This window comes from Desmodus rotundus, chromosome 13, assembly GCF_022682495.2.
Source record: "Desmodus rotundus isolate HL8 chromosome 13, HLdesRot8A.1, whole genome shotgun sequence".
Taxonomy (NCBI): domain Eukaryota; kingdom Metazoa; phylum Chordata; class Mammalia; order Chiroptera; family Phyllostomidae; genus Desmodus; species Desmodus rotundus.
This window is the reverse complement of record NC_071399.1, coordinates 50,918,312-50,944,192: the sequence shown is the minus strand read 5'-3', so window position 1 is coordinate 50,944,192 and position 25,881 is coordinate 50,918,312. Positions and strand designations below refer to the sequence as shown.

General features: G+C 37.0%; 1 protein-coding gene across 13 annotated transcripts in view; it reads right to left on the bottom strand.

The window, feature by feature from the left end:
- The window catches only part of ENOX1 (ecto-NOX disulfide-thiol exchanger 1), a 609,204-nt gene that overhangs the window by 510,616 nt on the left and 72,707 nt on the right, over positions 1-25,881 (bottom strand). For 5 of the 13 annotated variants that reach the window (XM_045202201.2, XM_053916754.1, XM_053916756.2 and 2 more), the window contains exon 2: positions 2,045-2,157. The exons of the other annotated variants lie outside the window; for them this stretch is intronic. In XM_045202201.2, coding sequence (XP_045058136.2) covers positions 2,045-2,077 — 33 coding nt within the window. In that variant the 5' untranslated portion in view covers positions 2,078-2,157. The remainder of the gene's footprint in view (positions 1-2,044; positions 2,158-25,881) is intronic. 13 annotated transcript variants of the gene reach the window in all.

The following is a 25,881-nucleotide window of genomic DNA, read 5'->3' as shown; positions in this document are numbered from 1 at the left end:
ATATGAATACATGCCATCAATTACTTAAACTAGCAGTGGCCAATGAGATTTTTTAAAAATCAAGATTAGTTTATTTCCAAAAAATTTTAGAGACTGAAGGCAAGGGGTGAGCATGAAAAATAAGAATTCTTTTTGAAAAAGCAGACTAAGAAGAATAAAGAGAAAAAATCCTGAGGGAAAACAATTTTTCCAACCACATTGTCATTGCATTTCTGCGTTATCTGGCTTAAGGAGGCAAAAGGAGATTCTAATGTCAAACCGCATGTATGTTTGCCTACAGAGACTGGGGCTTGTTTTTAGCCAAGTGAGTCGTCTATTATAAAAAGTCTCCCATGTAGACTCAAACCTCACTCACATGGTATCATTCTTATTTAAGTGTGATTTGTCCCCATTTGTCTATTTCTAGTGGTCAACGCCCAGGAACTGAGCTTTCCTACTGTGTCTCCTCCTTGGGGAGCAGTCAAGGGCTGGTGAGAGCATGGGAGCAGCGTCTGTCTTCTCTCCTATGACTCAGTTGTACATGGCAAAGAAATGCTGCTATTACTAGTCCTGCAGCAATGCATCAATTATTCAATCTGCCAAGAAAATGCATGGGGAAAACAGCACATTATCTCCATCCCAACCCCTAAAGTAGCAAAGGCAGCAAAGAGAAACTACTCAGGCAAAACCAAACCACAAGAGAGGTGACTTTACCCACTTCCCTCACTCATACAAAAAAAAATAATAATACCTTCCCACTTTCATCCTGCCAGAATCAGGTAAAAAAAAAAAAAGGAATCTGCTTCTTTCTCTGTCCTCTCATGATACATTATACAAATTGCTAAATGAGGCAAGTCTGAGCCTCAGCTGTTTTATTCTAAGGGCAATGGGAAGCCACGGAAGGATTTTAACCAAGGTGATAATAGTTAGATCTGAGTTTAAGGAGAGACACTTGGGTTGTAGGTGAAAACATATATAGATGTGGGAGATGAATTATTAGAGTAGGCTAAGTGTAGCAGTAAACAGATCTTCACCAGTTTTCTTTAGCAAGATTCACTTTGGCTGCCATACAGAGAATGGATTATAAGACTGCAGGACTAGATCCCAGAAACCAGTCAGGATGCCATTTCAGTGTTCCAGATGAGGACAATAATGGTGACAGTGGAGATGGAAAGAATTGGGTGGGTTCAAGAGACTATTAAGAGGATAGAATTAACAGAGCTGGGCAATCAACCAGATCAGAAGTTGGCAAAATTTTCTATAAAGAGCCAGAAAGGAAAAGTTTAGGCTTTGCCAGCCATACAGTCCCTATCACAAACACCCAACCCTGAAGTTCTAGTGAGAAAGTAGACACAGAAAATATGCAAGGAAGTGAGTGTGCCTGTGTTTCAATAAACATATGTGTACGAAAAGCAGGTCAATGGGACAAATTTAGCCAGGAACTGATATTTTTCTGATACCTGAACTAAATAAGGGAGGTAGCAGTGAGGGCAGTCAAAAATGGCTCCCAACTGTGTGTCTTAGGCACTGGAGAAGGAGCAGGGTCAGGGAGAGGGAGGTGGCAGTCAGTTTTTAGACACATTGAGTTTAAGATATCTGAGAGACATGACCCAAAGCAGGTCTAATAAGTACTGAGATATTTCGATCTCGGTTTCAGGAAAAAGACCAGAGCTCTAGGTAAAGAAACGTAGATTTGTGAGTTGTCTTAGTTAGGGTAGACTAGACTGTATTAGCAGAATGCCAGAACTGAGTGCCTCTGTAATAAGAAGTTTAATTTTGTTCTCATGTGGTGATGCAAGGAACTCAGAAAGTGGTGGTATGACACTCATTCCTGGAGCCTGACCCATAGCAGCACACTTGTCCCTCAGCCAAAAGAAGAAAACTTCAGAGAGTAGCACTTGGAGGAGATTTTTAGAGCCAGGTTGAGAAAAGACACACATCATGTCTAGTCACATTCCCTGGAGAGATCTTACTCACACGGCCGTCTAACTTTGTGAGACCCTGGGAAACACAGTACAGCTTTGCATCTAGAATAAGAGTCAAGTGGATTTTGGTGGACACCTACCAGGATCCATCTGCAGAGCCAAAATATATCCATAGGCCAGGGAGGATGAATAAAAGTGACTCAGGCAACTGAGAAGAGTGAAGCCAGGTTCAGAGCTCTGAAGAACACCAGTGCTAGGAGATGAAATGAGAAGAGATGAGATGCAGCAAAGAAGAATGACAAAATGAAAATGAAACTGGGAGATTGTGTTAGATGTTTAAATGAACATATGTACAAATGAGTACAAATTTAGCAATTTAGAATTGAGCCCATCTCTGACAAGCTGACCTCAATATTTAGATTAAAAAATCAGCCAAATTGCCTTGAAGGGAAAATGGTAAAAATCAACTCCTCAAAAAAGCCAGATTTGTATTACCATTCACATGGACTGTTTTAGGGCTATGTATTATAATATCCATTTTTTCCATTCATTTTTGTGTCCATAAATCAACCTATAGAGGTAAAATGTGTATTCTGCATCAAAAAAGTTGTGATCATATCTTATATACATACAACCATATTAATATAAACATAAATAATATATACCTGTCTGCATATACACACACACACCGAGCACTCACCAGACTCAGCACCACAATACATTTATTTTTCAATTCCAGTTTTTGCAATTCCCCACCCCAATAACATTTTAAGCATTGATTCATTATTACAAAATACAACAGAGCCTACAGCTTAAACAGAAAAAATTCAGGCCAGAACACCCATGCCCATTCCTCAGCAATTCTGACCTCAGAGGACTTTAGCTAGAAAAAGAACATGACATCTTGCAGGGCTGTGTCTACCAATCTACCCTTTTCTCTGTTTTTAGAATGTCCAGTCTTTGGGGAAGGGAAGGGGATTCTGGGATTTTCTATCTAGAACACTTTTTTTCACAGAAGAACAACCAGCCTTGCTTATAAAACAGGTTTTTTTTTAAAAAAAAGACAAGCAGATTTTTAAATAATAACCTTTCCAGAAGGTACACAGATGATAAAGAAAATATAATCAGTAACCTCTTCTACTTTCCCAGCATAAATTATTAGTATGCTCAACTTGACCCAGTGGCTATTTATAAGCCTCCCTCCAACAGGGTGGTGTTCAATAAATATAAATTGAGGATGGTGACAAATGCTACCAATTCTATTTTTTCACTTAATGACACACAGTTGGTGGTTCAATAGCACAAATCATGTGCACTTTATTCTTCCTATACTGATGCTCATATTGTAATTCATATCAGGTGAGAATCTAACTATTAAAAATAGCCTTCCAATTAGCAAAATTATTCCTTTATTTGAGAGAGATGAGCCAGTGTGTATAAGCAAAGAAAAACTTTGCAAGTAGCATTTCTCTCCTGTCTTCTGTGATTAGATTTTCTGTCAGCTTCAACAAGTTGTTCTTATTGCACTTTTATTGGGTCATCATTATTCAGAGTCTACTAGCTTCAAATATCATCTGCAAAGCATATCTAAAAATTTAGCTGCTGATGCAGATAATGTATGAAACTTAGAAATAGCAATTTGTTTCCCACTGGCTATGTTAAATATGTAGTTAAAAAAAAATCTGGACTCCGTCAGCTAGTCTAAGGGAGAACTGTAGGAGAAGGGCAGGAGTTCACCAACCTGATGTGGATGCAGCCTGTGAAGAGTCACAGGCATGTATTCAAAAAGAATATGTGAATATAAAGGTCACAATTTGAACACTCTAACACTTTCAAATGGCAACTGGGCTGAAGGCCCATCAGTTCTGTTTGGTCAGATCCTTCCCTCAACCCTGTCATTCTCCTAAGCCACCAAGTTCACTCTTCCATCTCCTCCTCTTCATAAGACAGACTTGTCTCCCCTACATCTTGTGTCCATTTACCAGTGCTGGGAAACCTGTAACCACCCTTCATGCTTCCATCTGCATCATCCACCATTCCTCATAAGAAATCACCAAAACAGGCCTCTCATTTGCCCCCTTCTCTCCCTCTACCACCTCCACCTTGGTTCAGGCCCCTGTCACCCTTATCCAGACTACTACAGAAACATCTGTTGATCTCCTTGCTACTTTTTAGTAGAAACTTGCTACAAGCTACTTTCTCTAGAGTGGGTGGGTCATATACATGAAAAGAATAAAAAATCTCTCTAAAATACAAATTAGACCGTATTAGGCCTCTGCTTAAAACACTGTAACATTATACACCATCTGAAAATAAATCTAAATTTCTTACAAGGCAGAAACAACCCCCAAAATTAATACCTGACCATGTCTATGACCCGATTTCTCATGACATTTGCCTCATATTTCAAAACACAACACATACACACAGCTAGTTAGTTCTTACCTCTGACACCAATCATGCTAAAGTCTCTGCCTAGAAAGCACTTCTGCATAACCCCACCTGACCCCCACTTGGCTCACTCCTACTACATCTTTACGGTCATTCAGGGGTCACCTCGTGTAGTCTTAGGAATCATTCTCAGTGCTCTTCAAAAACTCTACCTAACTCTGGGAGGGAAAGCTAACACTGCTTATGACTATATTTTTGTATCTCTGACTTAGACGCATGGTAATGGATCTGTGGAACAGAGAAGAGGAACTGGATTAGATCTAAAGACCTATGGGGACTTTGCATATGATGAAAGTGGGAAAGCAATGGACTCTGAAATTATGATGCTGGGGTGGTAAATTAAGCATGTAGAAATAATAATTTGGGATCCTTGAATTATCCAGTTTAATTCTAGATAGATTAAATATTTTAAAAATCACAGAAAAACTAGAAAATGTAAAGGATAATTTCCATAATCCAAATGAAGAAGGTTTTTACCCAGTGACACTGAAGCAGTAATCAAAAAACTCCCAACAAACAAAAGCCCATAACCAGATGGCTTCACAAGTGAGTTTTACCAAACATTCCAGGAAGAACTAACACCTCTCTTTCTCAAACTATTTCATAAAATTCAAGAGGAGGGAAGGCTCCCAAACTCATTTCACAAAGCTAGCATTATCCTAATTCCAAAACCATACAAAAGACATCACAAAAAAAACTATAGACCAGTATCCCTGATGAACACTGATGCTAAAATCCTCAACAAAATAATGGCAAACTGCATACAACAATGCATCAAAAAGATCATATACCATGAGCAAGCTGAATTTATTTTGGGAATGCAAGGTTGGTATATTTGATTATTGAATTACCATAATCAATAAATGTGATTAACCACATAAACAAAATGAAGGATAAAAATCACACAATCATATCAATAGATGCAGAAAAAGCATTTGATAAAATCTAGCACCCATTTATGATAGAAAACTCTCAACAAAGTGGGAATAGAGGAAACATACCTAAACATAATAAAGGACATATATGACAAACCCACTGCCAGCATCATACTCAACGGGCGAAAACTACAAGCATCCCCCTTAAGATTGGGAACAAGAAAGGTTCCCAATCTTTCTTTCACCTCTCTGCTTTCACCTCTCTTGTTCAACATAATACTGGAAGTCCTAGCCACAGCAATCAGACAAGAAGAAGAAATAAAAGGCATCCAGATTGAAAAGGAAGTGGTAAAACTGTCTTTATTGGCATATGACATGATACTATACACAGAGAACCCCAAAGATTCCACCAAGAAAATACTAGAACTTATAGATGAATTCAGCAAAGTAGCAGAATACAAAATTAATATCCAGAAATAGGTTGCATTTTTATATCCCAATAATGAAGGAACAGAAAAGGAAATTAAGAAAACAATCCCATTTACAATTGCTTCAAAAAGAGTAAAATAAACTAAGGATGCAAGAGACCTGTACACAGAAAATTATAAGACAGTGAAGAAAGAAATTGAAGAAGATACAAATAAATGGAAGCACATGCCATGCTCATGGATAGGAAGAATTAACACCATTAAAATGTCTGTACTACCCACAGCAATCTATAGATTTAACACAATTCCTATCAAGATTCCAATGACATATTTCACAGAACCAGAACAAATATTTTAAAAATTTATATGGAACCACAAAAGGCACCACATAGCAGCAGCAATCCTGAGAAAGAGGAACAAAGTTGGAGGAATCACACTACCTAATATCAAACTATACTACAAGGCCATAGTAATCAAAACAGCCTGGTACTGGCATAAAAACAGACAGATCAATGGAACAGAACAGAGAGCCCAGAAATAAACCCATACTTTTATAGCCAGTTAATATTCAACAGAGGAAGCAAGCACATACCATGGGCTAAAGATAGTTTATTCAATAAATGGTGTTGAGAAACTGGAACCGATACATGCAGAAAAATGAAACTACACCACTTCCTTACACCACACACAAGAACTAATCAAAATGGATCAAAGACTAAAATGTTAGACCTGAAACCATGAAAATCCTAGAAGAAAACATGGGCAGCAAAATCTCGGACATTGCTCATAGCAATTTTTATCAGATGTATCTCCCCAGGTAATGGAAACAAAAGAAAAAATAAACAAATAGGACTATATCAAACTTAAAAGTTTTTTGTATACTTTTATAATTAAAATATTATGAACAATATAACTATTCCCATTGTTTAAAAGAATTAATAAAATGGACAAAGAATACAAAAGTATGTTCATATGAATGGATTTAGAGAACAGGGACACATATCTAAAAGAACTTCCATTTTAACTAAATTATATTGACCACAAAAAAGAAACATAAAGCTCATTCTTTCCAGGTTTTCCAAATCCAGTTAACAAAGTGCCATAGGACCACTTAAACCACTGCCTGAAAAATTAACATTATGAATTTACTGTTTTGAATCCTCCTCATACACAAGATAGTAATGTAGCTATACTGATTCCTATGAGCATAAAATAAGGAAGAACTATTCATTTTAATAACAGAAGAAACAGAAGTAATTTCTTCCCTTCCTCTCTCTGTTTGCCTATTTTTAGTCAGAAAACAAAAAATGTTGGAGACCTTCCAGTTCTAAGGACAAAGCCATGAATAGGTTACCAGTACATTACAAGTCTATACATATGTTCTTTTTTTTTTTTTTTTTGGTCTATGATTAGCTAATTGTAGTTTTCAGAAAAACAGATGGGTATCAGAATATAGTTAGAAAAATGCCACAAATAAAATGTCAACTAACTAAGCTTTAAATTCAACAGATTATGTTACTCAAAATCAGTTTAAGTCCATCATTTTAAAGTTGGGCATTTCAATCATGGGAATAGGGGAAATTAGGACTTCGTGACTGGTCTTCCCATAAACAAAAGAAGTAAAAGTTATTTGCTCTGACCTTTTAATGTTTACCTTAGAGCTGGCTAATCAGATGTAAACTCTCACCCTATGGATATGTTTAATCAACTTTATTCCTTTTGCTAATTGAGAAATAGAGCTGTTAATGTCAAGAAACATTTGAAAAATGCACCAAGATTGCCCAATAGAGCAAGTTCTTTATAAAAGTCAGAGATTCCATATGGTAAAATCATGGAAATTAGGCTTGGGGGGGAAACACTAAGAAAGACAAATTTGTTATTGAGCTAGTCTGTGCCAGAGCAAACTGTCTTAACAACACCAAACCTAGGATTTTAATTTTTCCTTTTTTTTTTTTACAATTTCTTATGTTCAAAAATAAATCCATCAGCTCTTAGAAAAATTTGTTCCATCACCTTCCTCCAAAGTTCCTCTTCTGCTGAGTTTGTGCCTTTTTAGCTGGCAGGAGTTCTGGCTGGCTTAAAAGCCACTTTGCCAGGACACTCATTTACCTGCTGAACTTGTTCACACAAGCCAGTCCTTCCCTTTCTTTAACTCTCCATACATTTTCTTTTATTTTCCTTTAAAACTGAGCATGGTCAGGTAAACGAGTTTCTCTTCAACTGCGTAAAGAAGGGACAATATATTCTCTTGAGTGACACTTCAAGATTGCTTCCATCTTTACAACACCAGTGGAATGTGCATAATTTCAATGTATTATTGATGTTGGAGAAGATATGGTTAAACAGTAGTTAACTGCAAAGGACTATCTACTTTCTCATGTTCCAAGATAAGACCCACTGCCATCCTTATTCATTGGCTCCTTTCTTTCATGAAACCCAAATGTTTTCCCTCCTCTTCGAAACAGGCCTCACTAATGAACATTCCCCTCTTGTAATAGCTTAAGTAAAATCCTCTCCTGAATTTTATGTGTGTGTTGTCTTTCACAAGGTGCGTTTAAGAAATTAAAGTCACCTCAAAGCATAAGTCCCAATTACTCTCTGCTCACAGAGATGAGCAACCACCACTCTGTTTCTAGCAAGGGTAGAAAACAAAGGAACAGTGAGGAGAGCCCAAGCACTGCTAGCACGCACATCTACAGCACCTTCCAAGGAAGCAGAAGGCAGGCAATAGGTGGGACTTTATCCTGAGCAAGTCCAGACTTCAAACTAATTCAGTAATCAGGCTCTATATAGTGATATGTTCAAAAATATGTATCCAATAGGAGATGCATGCTCTTCTGAGGAGGAAACAAAATTAGTGGAATAAGTATGCGTTCAGAAGAATGGATCCTTACTCCATCCCCACCAAACCCTGCAGGATCCTAAGTAGGGTTACTTTAACCTCTCTGAGCCTTGGTTTCCTCATCTACACAAGTCCTTTAACTAGCCTGATCAGTCAAAGAGCCCACCTTGGTTCAATGAAACATTCTAACCCTTTCTCCTTTAAATTCTTTAATCTTTTGTTTTTACTTTTAATAACTTTATTGACATAAAATTCAGATACCATAACACTTTACCCTTTTAAAGTGCACTATTCAGTAAATGTCATATATTGACAGAGTTGTACAGCTATCACCATTATCTAATTCCAGACATTTTTATCATCCCAGAAAGAAACACCATACCCATTGGAAGTCGCTATCTATCCCTTCTGTCACAATCCATGGCAACTACTAGTTTACTTTCTGTTTCTATGCACTTGCCTCTTATAGACATTCCATAGAAATTGTACCAGTAAGTGTATTTTGTGGCTGGTTTCCTTTAGTTAGCATAAGGTCTTCAAGATTCATCCTTGTAGCATGTGTCAGAACTTCATTCCTTTTCACAGACAAATAAAATTCCATGTATCAATATCCAACCTTTTGTTTATCCACTCATAAGTTGATGGACATTTGGGGAGTTTCCACCTTTTAGCTATTATGAATAATGTTGTTATGAACATTTGTATACTGGTACTTGTATGAATATATTTTTTCAGTCTCTTGAGTACATACCTAAGAGAATTATTGGTTCATACAGTAACTCTGTATTTAAACTTTTTGAGAAACTGCCAAACTGTTTTCCAATGTGGTTGTAGCATTTCTTTACTTTTTGATTTCTTTTGGTCCCTTCTGTCTCTGCTTTCTGGTTGTTTGAGCTAAGCTGTGAAGTCAATTGGGATGACTATAAAGACTTTGCACAAAATAGAAGTTTTTATCCATTATGGGTGGACACAAACACAAGATAGTCGATGTGATGGCACTACATGGCACTCAGAAAAGTGCCTTCTCACTCTCAACACCTGGCCTAGGGGAGGGAGGCAGGCTGATCTGGGGCTGCATCAGCTCCTGAAAATGAAGTGTTCGTGGTACTTTCTGCCCTGCTCAGGAAAGGCTGAGAAACCCAATGCCCCTGGGCCTGCAGATGCTCACAGTCACTCCAGAACCAGGGTTGAGGAGAAAAGGGCAGGGCCATAAAGAACATCCACATTTGGCAAGGCAAAGAAGGAAGAGGAAGGAAAAGCATGTGGCAGAGAAAACATTCAAACAACACTCTGTACATTAGTAGAAAATGAGGGCAAAGGAGCAGAGAAGCAGATCAGGTAAATTAAAAGAGGAGAGGACTCAGAAGAAATGAGTGGGTCACCAGGGAACCTTTTGATATCACGTTTTCACCCAAATTTTCACTTCAGTGTACCCAGTAATAAGTCACATTTACAAATAATGCTTCATTAGCTCATTTTACAAAGCTCCCTTTTTTGTTTGTAGTAAACAACATATGAGTGGCAATGCCTAGATAAGTAGCATTTGATAATTTTGGTAAATTTGTCAAATCTTGAGCTGGAAGCTATCTTCAAAGCAAAGCAAATATCAATAACATAAAATTGGAAATATAGACCTCCAAAACACCTAATTCCTATAGCAACCAGCAAAATATGAGAAATTGTGCAGAATACCAAGTCACAACATAAATAACAAAATGTAAAACTCAGCAGTTATACAGTGGGTGCACCAGTCCACATTCCCACCAATGGTACACGAGGGTTCCCTATTCTCCACAACCTCACCACCACTACTTATTTGTTAATTTATGATGGCTATTCTGAGTGGTGTGAAGTAGTATCACATTGTGGTTTTAATTTGCATCTCTCTGATGGCTAGTGATGCTGAGCATCCTTTCATATGTCTCTGGGCCCTCTGTATGTCCTCCTTGGAAAAGTGTCTGTTCAGGTCCTTTGCCCATTTGTTAATTGGATTGTTTGCCTTCCTGGAGTGGAGTTGTATGAGTTCTTTATATATTTGGGAGATCAAATCCTTGTCCAAGGTGTCATTGGCAAATATGTTTTCCCATACATTTGGTTCCCTTTTCATTTTGCCGATGTCTTCTTTAGCTGTGCAAATGCTTTTTAATTTGATGAGGTCCTATTTGTTTATTCTTTCCTTTATGTCCCTTGCTCTAGGGGATATATCAGTGAAAATACTGCTGCATGGAATACCCACTGTAGAAAACAGTATGGAATTTCCTCAAAAAACTAAAAATGGAACTGCCTTTTCACCCAGCCATTCCCCTGCTGGGGTTATACCCTAAGAATCCTGAAACACGAATTCTAAAGAACCTAAGCACCCCAGTGTTCATAGCAGCACAATTTATAATAGCCAAGTGCTGGAAGCAACCTAAGTGCCCATCAGTAAATGAGTGAATCGAAAAACTGTGGTACATTTACACAATGGAATACTATGCAGCAGAAAGAAAGAAGGAGCTCCTACCCTTTGAGACAGCATGGATGGAACTGGAGAGCATTATGCTAAGTGAAATAAGCTAGACAGTGAAAGACAAATTCCATATGATCTCACCTTTAACAGGAATCTAATCAACAAAACAAACATGCAATCAAAATATAACCAGAGATGTTGAAATAGAGAACAAACTGACAGTAACCAGAGGGGAGGGAGGAGGGGAAAGAAGGGGAAGCATTGTCAAGGAACATGTATAAAGGACCCATGGACAGAGCCAAAGGGGGGAAGGATTGAGGGTGGAAGGTGGGGTTGGATGGGATGGTGGAAAGTGGTGGTGGGAAAATGGAGAAAATTGTACTTCAACAATAAAAAAATGCAAAAAAACCCCCACAAACCCCTCAGTAGTTATAAAACAGATTACTAACTAAAATTTAAACAAACTACATTATAATGAGGCATCTTTTGAAAATTTAAAATATTACAATTTGAACACAAATAAAAACTCACAAAAATAAATAGTTGTTTTTTCATTTCATATTTTATCAAAGCTAAAATTAAAACCCAAACCATCTTAACAAGAAGATCAAAAATAGAAAATTTCAATCAACACTGCACTTTCTACAAAATTATAACAGGCTGAAAATGGCAAGTAGCACATGTCAACTCTTGTGCACACTTCACTAAGGACATATTTACTTCAAACAAAATGTCTTCCAATGATCCCACTCTAACGGGAACATGAGTCACATATACTGAGACACTCTCCTCACAGTTTTAATCTTTTTGGTAAAAATTCATAGCTTCCAGTCCATACTCTAGTAAAGAGGCCTGTGAAAAACAACTTCACAGTTTTAAAAAGCAAGAATTGCTTTGGCACTTTGAGGCCTGATATCACCATTTTTAGATACAGAAGCAAAGACCTCATTTCAATTGATTACTGCCTTATAACTTGTGAAGCAATCGTATAATGACTTATTCTAGAACCTGTACACACAATGGGGCAAGTACCACAAACCCTGTACAGGATTTTTAAAAAGTCCTAGGGATAAAAACTCAACACAGTGGCTCAGGTCCTCCATGTAAAATCTCATGGAAAAGTTGGGTGGGGACATGGGTTTTGAGATGAGTTGATGAAAGAATGCAACCTATGGAATGAAATTCCTTCATGTTTGTATGGTGGCTTCTGGTTTGCAGTTCTGATTTGGGGTCTACAAAGGAATACACACACTCCATGCTGCAAAGGAGGGAAAAGAAGCAGAGATTTGTTTTCTCCTTCTCAAATGGAGAAGGCGCTCAAGAACAATTCCAACTGGTTCCCTTTTCATTTTACTGCTGTTTTCTTAAGCCATGCAGAAGCTTTTTATTTTGATGAGTCCCATTTGTTTATTTTTTCCTTTATGTCCCTTGCTGTAGGGGATATATTGGTGAAAGTACTGATGTGTAGAATATCTGTGATTTTCCTGCCTATGTTCTCCTCTAAGACTTCTATGGTGTCACAACCTATATTTAAGTCTTTTATTCACCTTGAATTTATTTTTGTATATGGTGTAAGTTAGTAAAAAAAAAAACAACAACTATGGTACATTTACACAATGGAGTACTATGCAGCAGAAAGAAAGAAGGAGCTCCTACCCTTTGTGACAGCATGGATAGAACTGGAGAGCATTATGCTAAGTGAAATAATCCAGGCGGTGAAAGACAAATACCATATGACCTCACCTTTAAGTGGAACCTCATCAACAAAACAAACAAACAAGCAAAATACAACCAGAGACATTGAAATAAAGAACAAATTGATAGTAACTAGAGGTGGGGGAAGGGATAATGGAGAAAATAGGAGAAGGCCCATCAAGGAACATGTATAAAGGACCCATGGACAAAGCCAAAGAGGGTAGGTTCGAGGGTGGGAGGCAGAGAGGGATGGGAAGATGGCGGGGTTTGGTTGGGAAAAATCAAGATAACTATACTTGAAAAATAAAAAAAAACCACTATAGCAATTGGTAGAAGGGAAACATGCTCCCTAGCATTCTTAGAATCATGTCTTTCCTGAATACTAAGGGACTTTTCTGCTTTTTCAATGAGCTGAAAACCAGTTTTGAAAGATATTAAATCATTTCTATAGGTCAAAAGAATACTTGAGATTATTTACTTTTCTATAATTACTCTGGCATATAGGGAGATTAGCTTTCAAATGCTACTAGTTTTGCATGTAGAAATTTCAATAATAATGAAAAATTAGTTCATGTTTTGAATATTTAGGGGCTTGTATATAGTTCAACTAATGAGTGAAGACTGGTTAATGCCTGTGCAGTGAATAATAATTACCAAAACCATTAATTGTGCCTTAATCCATACTTCTTCCCCCAAAACAATCATTTGTTTTTAAAAAGCATCTTGATTTTATTAGATCCAACAGTAAATGAAAAAATATTTTTATAATCACAAATGAGTTTGTGTTTCATAAGTCTTGGATTTTAAGCCAGGAAACAAGGCAGCTAATAATTTTATCCAGTAAGGGCAGAAATTAAATTTTCTTTTGAAAATAATAATCCCAATAATCTCAGGAAGAGATAAATGGACTTTAAAAAATCACTATTTACTGGAATATTTTCTTGGTTTTCAAGATTATTTGTGTGATGACTTCATCAGGGACAAAATATATTACTGCAAAGGCTCTTATAGCATCCTTGGTTTTTAAGTTCTAGCTCATCCCCCCTGCTTATTATCTTCTAAATCAGGAGGAACTTAGATTAAGTGACAATGTTTGCACATTTCTTTAAACTATTCATTTTGAAATAATTGTAAACTTATAGAAAATTACAAAAATAGTACTGAGAGATCTGTGTACCGCTAGCCCAGCTTCCTGCAAATGGTAATACCTTACACATCTATAGTATAGTATCAAGTCCCGAAAACTACATTGGTGCAGTACTCCTACAGATTCCAGGCCTTAGTTAGATTTTACCAGCTGTAGCATGCACTTGTGTGTGTGTGTGCAATTCTCTCCCCCTATACATTTATGTAATCACCATTACATTCAAGATACAGAATTCTATCTTCCCCAAAGAACTCTCTCCTGATAATCTCTGCATCCCATCCTTGTCCCCTTGCCACCACTAATGTGTTCTCTATCTCTAATTCTGAATTCTGTCATTTAAAGAATGTTATATAAATACAATTATATGCCGTGTAACCTCTTAAGACAGGCTTTTTTTTTTTCACTCAGCATAACGCCCTTTAGACCCATCCAAAATGTTGCGTGTATTAATAGTCTGTCTTAACCACTTTTTGTGCTCTAAAATACTGCTATCATTTTTATCATCATATAAACTGACTTTGGATCCAAAATTTAAAGTTGGGTTTTAAAGGACTAACACTGAAGTTCCAAACAAAATAAAAATGCTAATGAAGCAAGGAGATAGGGGATAAAGGGTTTTGCTGTTTAATCTGATTAGAGAACAAGACTTTATATCTACTGCAAAAATGTTGGCTAACATTCTCCCAAAGGATTAAACTTATCCACTGACATAGCTAGAAAACTGATGGGCACATCTCAAAGTCTAGGGCATACCAAGTTTCTATTCCCAAACTCATCCCTCAGGTAACTTCAAACCCAGCAGAGGGATGAGTGAGGAGTCATAGTGAAATGGGTGGTGATCTTTCCATAATCTTCCTCAAATGTGTCAGTTTTCTCTCCTCTATAGAAATACTGAGGTTATAGAATAATTGTTCCACTCAACAATTTAGCTTTTTCTCCCTGTCCCATTCACTTTCTTCACGCTTATCTCCTTCATTTATGGATAACCAGAAATGTGTTTGTTCCCCCTGAGTAGAGGGACCTATCAGGACCATAAGTCTAGGCAGCTTCAAATGGTATTCTCAGTTACCTCTTTAAGGCTTCTGTGGGACTGTTGCTTATCTACCTCCTCCTACTGTCAAAGGCCCAGTGATGAGCCTATTCTTAACTTAGTTCTATATAGCAGGGGTGTCAAACTCCTTTTCACGAGGGGCCACATCAGCCCCGTGGTTGCCTTCAAAGGGCTGAGTATAATTTTAAGACTGTATAACTGTAACTACTCCTTAACTAGGGGCAAGGAACTCGGCGCTGCTGCCTGGAAGAAACAAGGTGCTGGGCCGGATAAAACAAGGTGGAGGGCAGGATTTGTCCCATGGGCCTTGTGTTTGCCACCTGTGTTCTATAGAATATCCCTACATTATTTATTGATAGTGGATTTTTACTCAGTACCTGAGGCATTTGAAGCAAAAATACAATGAACAAGTAATAGGTTAGGAGTTAAGAAAACTTACCATAAATTCCAAATGAAGACTCTGTTTTGTTTTCCCATGATATGTGTTCTAAAAAGAAATCACAGACTACAAGAATAAATCAATTCTATACTAGTCTTCATTCAGAAAATGTATTAGCCTCTCATTTTTATATTTTAAAAAATAGCCCTGTGTCTACTGGAATTATATTTTATTAAAAAATAGCTATATTAAGAGGCTGGCTGAAACCTAAAGAAAATATCCTGATGACAAAGAAGTGAAATCCAAAAGCACCAAGTTGACACAGATTGGGAAAGACACCAAAGACAGGTATACTGTTGTACTTTTCTTGATAAGGAGGAATATGGGTAACAATTAAATTGAGATATTTATAGAGAAAAACAAAAAAAAGGAATGTATCTTAATAAGTTAGGGAGAATCACCTAAAAATAAAAATTGAATGAATATCTTTTAAAAAAACAACAAAAATTTATATTTTCAAAGGAAATTTGAAAAGAAGGAAAAATGACAAAAAGAAAAACAGTTAATATAAAATATAAATAAGATGGCAGAAACAAGTCCTGATAACAGTACTTAACATAATTATAAATAGTTCAAACTCACCCATCAATATCTTTAGAGGAGTTCTGACTTCTGATAATGCTAGAGAATCTTTTATCAGATTAATTCCCCTACTGAAAATAAGTACAAGTTCAACACAAAATATAGAAACAACTCTTTGAAAGCATTGCAGAGAAAGCAAACAAAGAGGAGAGCTGACCTTTGGAAGAAAGAAACCACACTGGATAAGATCTACTGTTACACATCTTTTCCCCTCAGGCAGTATAGATAGAATTCAAGCAGAAATCTATAGCCTTGCTGGTTTGAGGAGGCAGAGGACATTCCGAGGCTGCCAGAGCACTGTGGAAAGTGTCCAGGGGGGGTGGGGGTCCAAGAAAGAGTAAATCTATAGAAGAGAAACACAAAACCTATAATCTGCAAATAAATTCTTGGCTGATTATTTAATTGTGCATGCATGCATGAGTGGGGCAAGACTCCAAAGAACACAGGAGAAACCAACCAATGGAAGACTGAACGAACCAAATATAGATTTCAGCAGCTGCTCATCTCAGAGGAAACAAAATTTTCACTTAAAGTCTTTCCTACTTAGGTGGGGCTTGGAAAACAATTTGAGCTTTCTTATGACACCACAGAAGAGCCACAACATAGAAGAAAAGACTATGTCGAAGGACTATTTCTCATGGGACTAAAGGCAAAACTGAAACAGACTTCCCCTAACAAAGCCTAATACCAAGCCTCCATGAGTTTAATGATTATTATGTAGCACACCTGGCTGCTACAACACAACACAGGTACTGAAAGGATGTTAAGAATCCAGAATACTTGTATGTACAACATATCATCCATGATGTTAGCATACAATAAAAATTCACTAAGTATAAAAATAAATAAGAAAATGGGACATGTCATCAAGAAAATTCAGTTGATAGAAACAACTTTTAATGTAGAAATTAGCAAACAAAATCTAAAATACCATAATACTTGTTAGAAAAGCTATGAGAGAATGTGGATCTAAAGCAGTGATCTTCAATCTTTTTCATCTCATGGCACACGTAATCTACTTATTAAAATTCTGTGGCACACCAAAAATTTTATTATATTGTTGCTGGTCTGACAAAAAAATAGGTGTAAGTTTGATTAATTCACTACAATAGTCATTTGAGATAACTACTGTAGTGTTGACTATTGTCATATTTTTATTTGATAGTTTAAGGGGAAGAAGGTCAGTGCTCCTGACCAAATAGTCAGGTTATCACATGTTTTAAAAATTCTTGTGGCACAACAGTGTGCCATGGCCCACTGGTTGGAAATTGCTGGTCTAAAGGATGACTACAGAGGAACTTCAGGAAAGACAGAAGTTGTAGAAACAGAAAACATGGAAATTCTAAAATGAAAAACACAGTATCTGAATTGAAATTTTTAATGGATGGTATTAACAGCAGATTGGCCACAAAAGAGAATCAATAAGCTTGAAGTGGGGACAACAGAAATCATCTAAACTAAAACACAGAAATCATTCCTGAAACACAAATTCAAAAGAACCTCTTCACCCCAATGTTTATAGCAGCACAATTTATAATAGCCAAGTGCTGGAAACAACCTAAGTGCACATCAGTAAATGAGTGGATCAAAAAAATGTGGTACATTTACACAATGTAGTACTATGCAGCAGAAAGAAAGGAGGAGCTGCCACCCTTTATGACAGCATGGATGGAACTGGAGAGCATTATGCTAAGTGAAATAAGCCAGGCAGTGAAAGATAAATACTATATGATCTCACCTACAAGTGGATCCTAATAAACAAAACAAAAAAGCGGGCAAAATAGGACCGGTGACATTGAAATAAAGAACAAACTGACAGTCACCAGATGGGAAGGGGGAGGGTGATAACAGGGGAAAGAAGGGGAAGGATCATCAAGGAACATGTGTAAAGGACCCATGTACTAAGCCAAGGGGGGAAGGATTGAGGGTGGGAGGTGGGGGTAAGTCGGGCAGGGGAAAGTGGTGGCAGGAAAATGAAGACAACTGTACTTGAACAATAAAAAAAAGAAATAAAATGATTACTAATACCTCAAAAAATAAAACACAGAAATAAATACATAAATAAATTTATTATTGCAGAGGCTCAATAAAATGAACAATATTAAAAATATACTTGTGATTGGAAACCCCAAAGGAAAGAGGAGACAAATTGGAAAACTATTTTCAGAAAAAACATAGGCTAAAAATTTTATAAATAAAAAATAACAATGACAAATTCAGTATAAATAAAAACAAACCACAGCTTTGAAAATGATAGTGAAACTTCAAAAACCAAATATGAAGAAATAAAAACTAGTAAAATAGTCTACACAAACACATACAAGGGGACATATGGGTAGCAGAGGAGAAAATAAGAATGATAACAGATTTACTAGCACAAACAATGAAAACCAGGAGACAATGAAATGACATATTTAGGTCATTGAAAGAAAGAAAAACCTAACTAAAATTCAATATTTGCCACATATAGCACTCAATATCTTTCATTTCAAAAGTGAAGGCAAAATAAAGATTTTCAGATAAGCAAAAACCATGTACAGCAAGTCTGCATAACAAGAAAGATTAAGGGGAGTATTTTAGCTCTAGTGGATGGTACTGAGATCATTTCAGATGTTGAATATTAAACCTTGAGATCTAAAGGAAAAAATTAAAAGATTGGAACAATATATGAATAAATATAAAATACTACTTCTTTATTTCAATTTTTAAGTCAGCTCACTAATACAAAAGCAACAACAGTGTATTCTCAGTTTAATAACACATATGTAGAAAAATATGAGGCATTGACAGCACCACAGCAAAGAGAAATGGAAATAGAAGTGTGCTCATGTAAGGTTCCTCCCCTTTATATGCAGTTTTGTAACATTAACTGAAGGTAGTCTGCAATGGGATAAAGCTGACCATTGTGATATCTAGAACTACTATTAAAAATAATACAGAAATATATAATGAGAATATATAATGGGATATTAAAATATTCAATTAACTGAAAAGGACAAGAAAGGAAAAACAACAAAACAAAAATAGAAGGGACAACTAGAAACCAAGCATCAAGATTGCATAATTAAACACAAATATCAATAGTTACATTAAATATACATAGAATAAATCAAGAAATTACATGGCATAGATTGTTAAACTAGATAACAAAACAAACAATTAATTACATGCTCTACAAAAAAGACATACTTTAGATATAAAAGCACAGGCTAAAAAGAGAATAGAAAAATATATAATATGACACCTAAGAAAGCTGAGTTGGCTAAATAAATATCAAACAAAGTGTACTTCAAACCACTGGATATTACCAGATAAACTGAGTTATTTCACAATAATAAAGGAGTATTATTTAGAGGGCCATTATATCCATAAAGAATAACAAGCCAAATGTGTAGGTATCTAAGAATTTTAATATACATGAAGCTAAAAACTTGACATAAATTAGATAAGAAATGAACATATTCACACATATACTTAGAAAATTTTAACCTCTCTCAGGAGATGATAAAAAGAAAAACTAAGATAGATAAATAAGATTTGAACAACAATATTAACCAAAATTTACTTGAAATATATACAGAATGCCAAACTCAAAATGCATAATGCACACAATATACATTCTTGTCAGTACTTTGAAGAACATTCAATAGGATAGACCACATATTGGAACATAAATAATTTTTAATAAATTTTAAAATATCATTCAGAATATCTTATCTGTATGATATATGTATGTCCACAAAGAATTTAAATTAGAAATAAATTTAAAAAGGACTAGAAATTTCAACACAATTATTTGGAGATTAAGTTACACATTTCTAAATAATCCAAGAATCCAAGGAAGAAATCTAAGAAAAATTAGAAATTATTTAGAACTGTATAATAATGAACACATACATATAAAATTTTGTGAAATTAACTAGAGTCCTTAGAGGAAAACTTGCAGCTTTAAAAGAAGCTTATATTAAAAAAAATAAGAATGATTTAAAACTAAAGATTTATGCTGCCAAATTATAAAGCTAGAAAAAGAATACAATTTTAAAAGTAACTAACCATCTGGTAGCCCTCCCTGGAAACCAGGAGAGCTGGTAGACACCTCCCTTACCTTCCCCCTCTAGCCAGCTCCAAGTTGCTTATTCTTCCTAGAAGAACCCTGTACATAAGAGTGGTACCCCAACTTTTTTAGGTGATGCCCAAGGAAAAGAACCCAAATCACCTGGTTCTGAGAGTTAATGGACTGGCATTCACAAGTTTAGCAGGTTGTTTCAAACAAAGCAGTAATCCATAACAAGCACAGGAACATGCCCACCTTTGATGACTATATAATTGGATGTAGCACAGAGGGAACAGGCAAAACCACCCATCTCCTAGCTTGTCCCCGGAAGGAGCTTAACTGCATAATTTCCCAGCTACAATGAGAAAATCCAGCTTTGAATTAACCTGCATCTAGGAGCTGAATATGGTCTTCCCCTTTGGAAAACTGACAGGTCTTGGGCACCCTCAACTGCTGAGAGTAACTAAGACCAAAGAAGGCAGTTTGCACAACCACCAAGGTTTAACAGACAACCAGGAACTCAGTCTAGGCTGACTGATAAGGTACACCTCCTACATGAGACCACTCTGTCAAGACTAGGAGGGATGGCTGCTTCATTTAATGTACAGAGACTATACAAAGAATAAAGTAAAATAAAGATACATAAGAATGTGTTCCAAATAAAATAATAAGATAAATCTCCATAAACAGATTTTAATTGAGATGAGAGATTTACCTGATAGAGTTTTCAAAACAATGGTTACAAAGAGCTCGCCAATGTCAAGAGTGTAATGCATGAAAAACATGAGAATTTCAACAGAGGTAGGAAATATTTAAAAGTACCAAACAAAAATCACAGAGTTAAAAAAAATACAATGATTGAACTGAAAAATTCAGTTGAGGAGTTCAACACAGACTAGATCAGGTGGAAGAATGAATTCATGAACTCAAAGACAGGTCAGTGAAATCATCCAAATAGAGAAGCAAAAACAAAAAATGACTGGAGATGGTGTGGGGACTCATGGGATACCATCATACAGATCAGTAAATTCCAACCAAAACCACACTACCTGGCAAAATTTTCTTTTAGAATTGAAGATAAGATAGTTTTCCAGACAAATAAAAGCTGAAGGAATTCAGCACCACTAGAAAAGCTTTACAATAAATGAAAAGGGAGTTCTTTGGGTTGAAATGAAAAGATGCTAATTAATAACAGGCAAACATATGAAAGTATAAAACTCACTGATAAAAGTAAATCTATAGATAAGATCAGAATACTGTAATGCTGTATGGTAATGGGTAAATCATTTATAACTTTAGTACAAAGATTAAAACACAAATGTATTAAAATAGCTATAACTATAATAATTTGCTCATGGACACACAAGCTAAAAAGATATAAATTGTAATATCAAAAACAAAATACAGGACAGGTGAAAAATGTACAGCATTTATATAGATTTGAAGTTAAGTTCTTACCAGCTTAACATATACTATTATAAATAAAAGATGTTTTATTTAAGTCTCATAGTAACCACAAAGCAAAAACTTATATTAGATAAAAAAAATGAAATAAATAGAAAAGAATAAAAGCAAATCACAAAGGAGGAGAGCAGGAGAGGAACAAAGAAATTATAAAACAACCAGAAAACAATGAACAAAATGGCAATTGTAAGCCCATACCTATCAATAATTACTTTAAAGGTAAGTAAACTAAATTCTCCAATTAGGACACACAAAGTAACTGAATAGATTAAAAACAACAACTACAAACTATATGCTATCTTCAAGGGTCTCACTATAGCTTTAAGGATACACATAGACTGAAAGTGAAGGGACAGAAAAAGATTACATCCAAAAGAAAGCTGGGATAGCTCTACTTATATTAGACAAAACAGACTTCAAGCCAAAGACTATAAGAGAAAAAGGATGTCATTATACAATGATAAAGGGTTGAATTCATCAACAAGATATGACATCTGAAATATTTATGCAGTCAGTATAGGGGGCACCTCGTTATATAAAGAAAATATTAACAGATGTTTAGGTAGAAATACACAGCAATATAATAATATTAAGAGACTTAAATACCCCTTTAACACTTTAACATTAGCAAACCAAATTTAACAGTACATTAAATTGATCATGTACCAGGATCCAGTGGTATTTATTCTAAGGATGCATGGATGATTCAATATCCACAAAACAATCAATGTGTGATTCATTACATTAAGAAAATTAAGAATAAAATGTTCAAGAGAAGATGGCGGCAACATAGGTGGGAGCGGAGTCCACTTCCCCTCAATGCCAGTGAAATACCTAGCTGATCTGAGGAGCAGAGCGAACAGCCAACAGTATTCCAGCATATATGAAGATCAGAGACCAAAGATAGAGGACATTGAAAGATCTGATGGTAAGAAGAGTGCTTAAGGACAATGAGGTCCCTAGGACCCGCCCCAGGACAAGGGCGGCAGAAGCCCCAGCCCGGGCACAGGGGCTGCTGCAGGATTCTTGGGAGAGAGCCAGGTTGAGCTGTGAACAGCCAGGTGCTTGTTTGGACCAGGGGGGCTTGAATAGGAAGAATTTCTCAAAAAGAAAAAGAAAATAGAGGCACTCAGGGGCTAGTTAGAAAACTCTCTGCAGCAGCCACGGCCTCTGGCGCCCCTCCCCGCTCCGCCCCTGGACTGTGAACGTGGAAAAGCATCCCCCGAGCTCACTGAAGCCCCCTTGTGCGCACGCAATTAACGGACTGGGGGCCCACACCAGAAACCTCAGGTGAGTGCACATCTGGAGCAGAGGCTACCTGCTCCACCCACAGGCCCAAAACAGCAGACCCCAGTGCCCTGTGACTCAGTCCCAAAGCAGCCCCACCCACCTGAGAGACTCAAGCCCAAAGCAGCTGGATCCAGACCCTGGCCCAAAGCCGCTGGATTGCCTGATCAACAGCCTGGCTGCCTGCCAGGGACCACACCTACAACGCCTACCTAACGCCTACTCACAGAGCCCTGCAGGGCCTACTGGCTCTCTAGGACGAAGGCACAACACCCAGCAGAGGGGAGCTGCAGGGTTAGGGGAGACTGCATTCCCCGGAAAGACTCGACCCAGTAGGGGGCTGAACTACCCCATAGCAGCACCCAGAGCCCCTAGCATCTTAGACAGCAAAGAGCAAGAAGGTAGAGTGTGAGTTACCCCTAATTGGTGCAACTCAAGGACAGAACAACTGGTGAACTAAAGGCCTACTGGGGAACAGAAGGACCATGAGGAACTGGACTGCAGGCTGAACAACAGTGAAGAGTGTGGCCCAGGAAGGGAGAAAAGTGAAACCAATCCTTCCAACCACCCCCTCCCATTCCACAGACAGGAAGACCAGCAGAACTAACCTGACCAGTTTAAAGCCAGCAGAAGACTTTTTTTTTTCTTTTTTTCCCTTTCCTCCTTTCCCCCTGAATTCCTTCTTCCTTCTTTTTTTTTCATTCCTTCTTCCTTCCATCCTTTACCTTTTTTATGCCATCTTCTTGCCTTCTTTTATTTATTCCTTTGTTTTAATTTTTGTTAAAATTCCTTCTTATCTTGCCTCCGATCTTTCTTTATTCCCTCTTCCTTCCTTCCTTTCCTTTTCTATTTCCTTTTTCCCTCCTTCCCTTCTTTCTTTTTTCTTCCCCGCTTTCTCTTTTTCCCACAGGTGAGAGAACAAAAGTTGAAAAAGCTGAAAAGACCAGAGTTAGACCTTGTTACACCCATAAACGTCAGCTCAAGACCAGTGAGCACAGGAGATTAAGGAGACAGCAACACTGAATGCCATTGGCATTCTACCATAGAAGTTCATACCATAAACCCAGGGAGTCAGAACAGATCAATTTAAGAAGCAGAGGCTAACAAGAAGAGTCTCACAAACAATGGGAAGACAAAGAAACAATTCCCAAATGAAAGGAAAGGAGGAAGCCTCAGAAAGAATGCTAACTGAAAAGGAGGCAAGTCAACTATAAGATACTGAGTTCAAAGCAATGGTTATCAGGAAACTCACTGAGCTCTCTGAGCTCAGAGAACTACCAGGAACTACAGGGTAACTACAATGAACTCACTGCAAACTATATCAACATGAAAAAGGAAATAGAAACTATCAACAAGAGCCAAGAGGAAATGCAGAATACAATTCTGAACTGAAGAACACAGTAGAAGGAATGAAAAGCAGACTTGATGAAGCAGAAGATCGGATCAGCGAGCTGGAGAACAAAGTAGAAAAAAACACCCAGAAAGAGCAAGAAAAGGAAAAGAGGCTCAGAAAGAATGAAGAGGCAATACAGGAAATGCAGAACAACATGAAATATAACAATATCCGTATAATAGGAATACCAGAAGGAGAAGAAGAAGAGCAAGGGATAGAAAACCTGTTTGAAAAAGTAATGATGGAAAATTTCCCTAATCTGAGGAGAGAAAAAGTTATCCAAATCCAGGAAACACAGACAGTCCCAAGCAAGAGGAACCAAAAGAGGCCCACTGCAAGACACATCATAATAAAAATGGCAAATTTCCAAGACAAAGAGAGGATCTTAAAGGCAGCAAGGGAGAAAAAGGAAGTAACATACAAGGGAGCCCCAATAAGGTTAGCAACTGACTTCTCAATGGAAACGCTCCAAGCCAGAAGAGAATGGCAAAAAATATTCCAAGTAATGAGAACCAGAGGCCTGCAAGCAAGACTACTTTACCCAACAAGGCTCTCAATCAAGATAGAAGGCCAAATAAAGAGTTTCCCAGACAAAAGAAGTCTAAAAGAATACACTTCCACCAAACCAGCTCTGCAAGAGATGCTAAAGGGACTGCTTTAAGGAAAGGAAGGAAAAGAGAAAGAGAGAGGAACACAGGTATGAAAAAATGGCAATGATTAACTACCTATCGATAATAACCTTAAACGTAAATGGATTAAATGCTCCAATCAAAAGACATAGAATAGCTGAATGGATAAGAAAACATGACTCACACATATGCTGCCTACAAGAGACCCATCTTAGGACAAAAGACTTACACAGACTGAAAGTGAAGGGCTGGAAACCAATTTTCCAAGCAAATGGACAGGAAAAAAAAGCAGGGGTATCAATACTCCTATCAGACAAAATAGACTTCCAAAGAAGGGCCATAAAGAGAGACACAGAAAGTCACTTCGTAATACTCAAAGAAGAATCCACCAAGAAGACATAAACATTGTAAATATATATGCACCCAACATAGGAGCACCCAAATACATCTTGTAGGACAAAGAAAATCTTGGAGGACTTCAAGAAACATATTTACAGCAACACAATTATAGCAGGGGACTTTAACACCCCACTGTCAAAAATGGACAGGTCTTCCAAACAAAATATCAAGAAAGATATTGTGTCACTTAACAATACCCTAGAGGAAATGGACTTAACTGATATATATAGAGCTTTTCATCCCAAAGAAGCAAAATACACATTCTTTTCAAGTGTACATGGAACTTTTTCAAAGATAGACCACATGATAGGACATAAAGCAAGCCTCAACAAATTCAAGAAAATTTAAATCATATCAAGCATTTTCTTTGACCACAAGGGGTTGAAACTAGAAACCAACCCCAAAGGAAAAAAACCAAAACACTCAAAATCATGGAGACTGAATAGCTGCTATTAAACAATGAATGGGTCAAGAACGAGATTAGGGAAGAAATCAAGAACTTTCTGGAAACAAATGAAAATGAACTCACAACAACCCAAAACCGATGGGACACAGCAAAGGCAGTCCTGAGAGGGAAGATCATAGCAATACAGGCCTACCTTAAAAAGATAGAAACATTTCAAACAAACAAACTAACCCTACGCCTACAAGAACTGGAGGAACAACAGCAAAGACAGCCCAGAGAAAGCAGAAGGAAGGAAATAACCAAGATCAGAGCAGAGTTAAATGACATAGAGACTAAAAGCACAATTGTAAGGATCAATGAATCCAGGAGCTGGTTCTTTGAAAGGA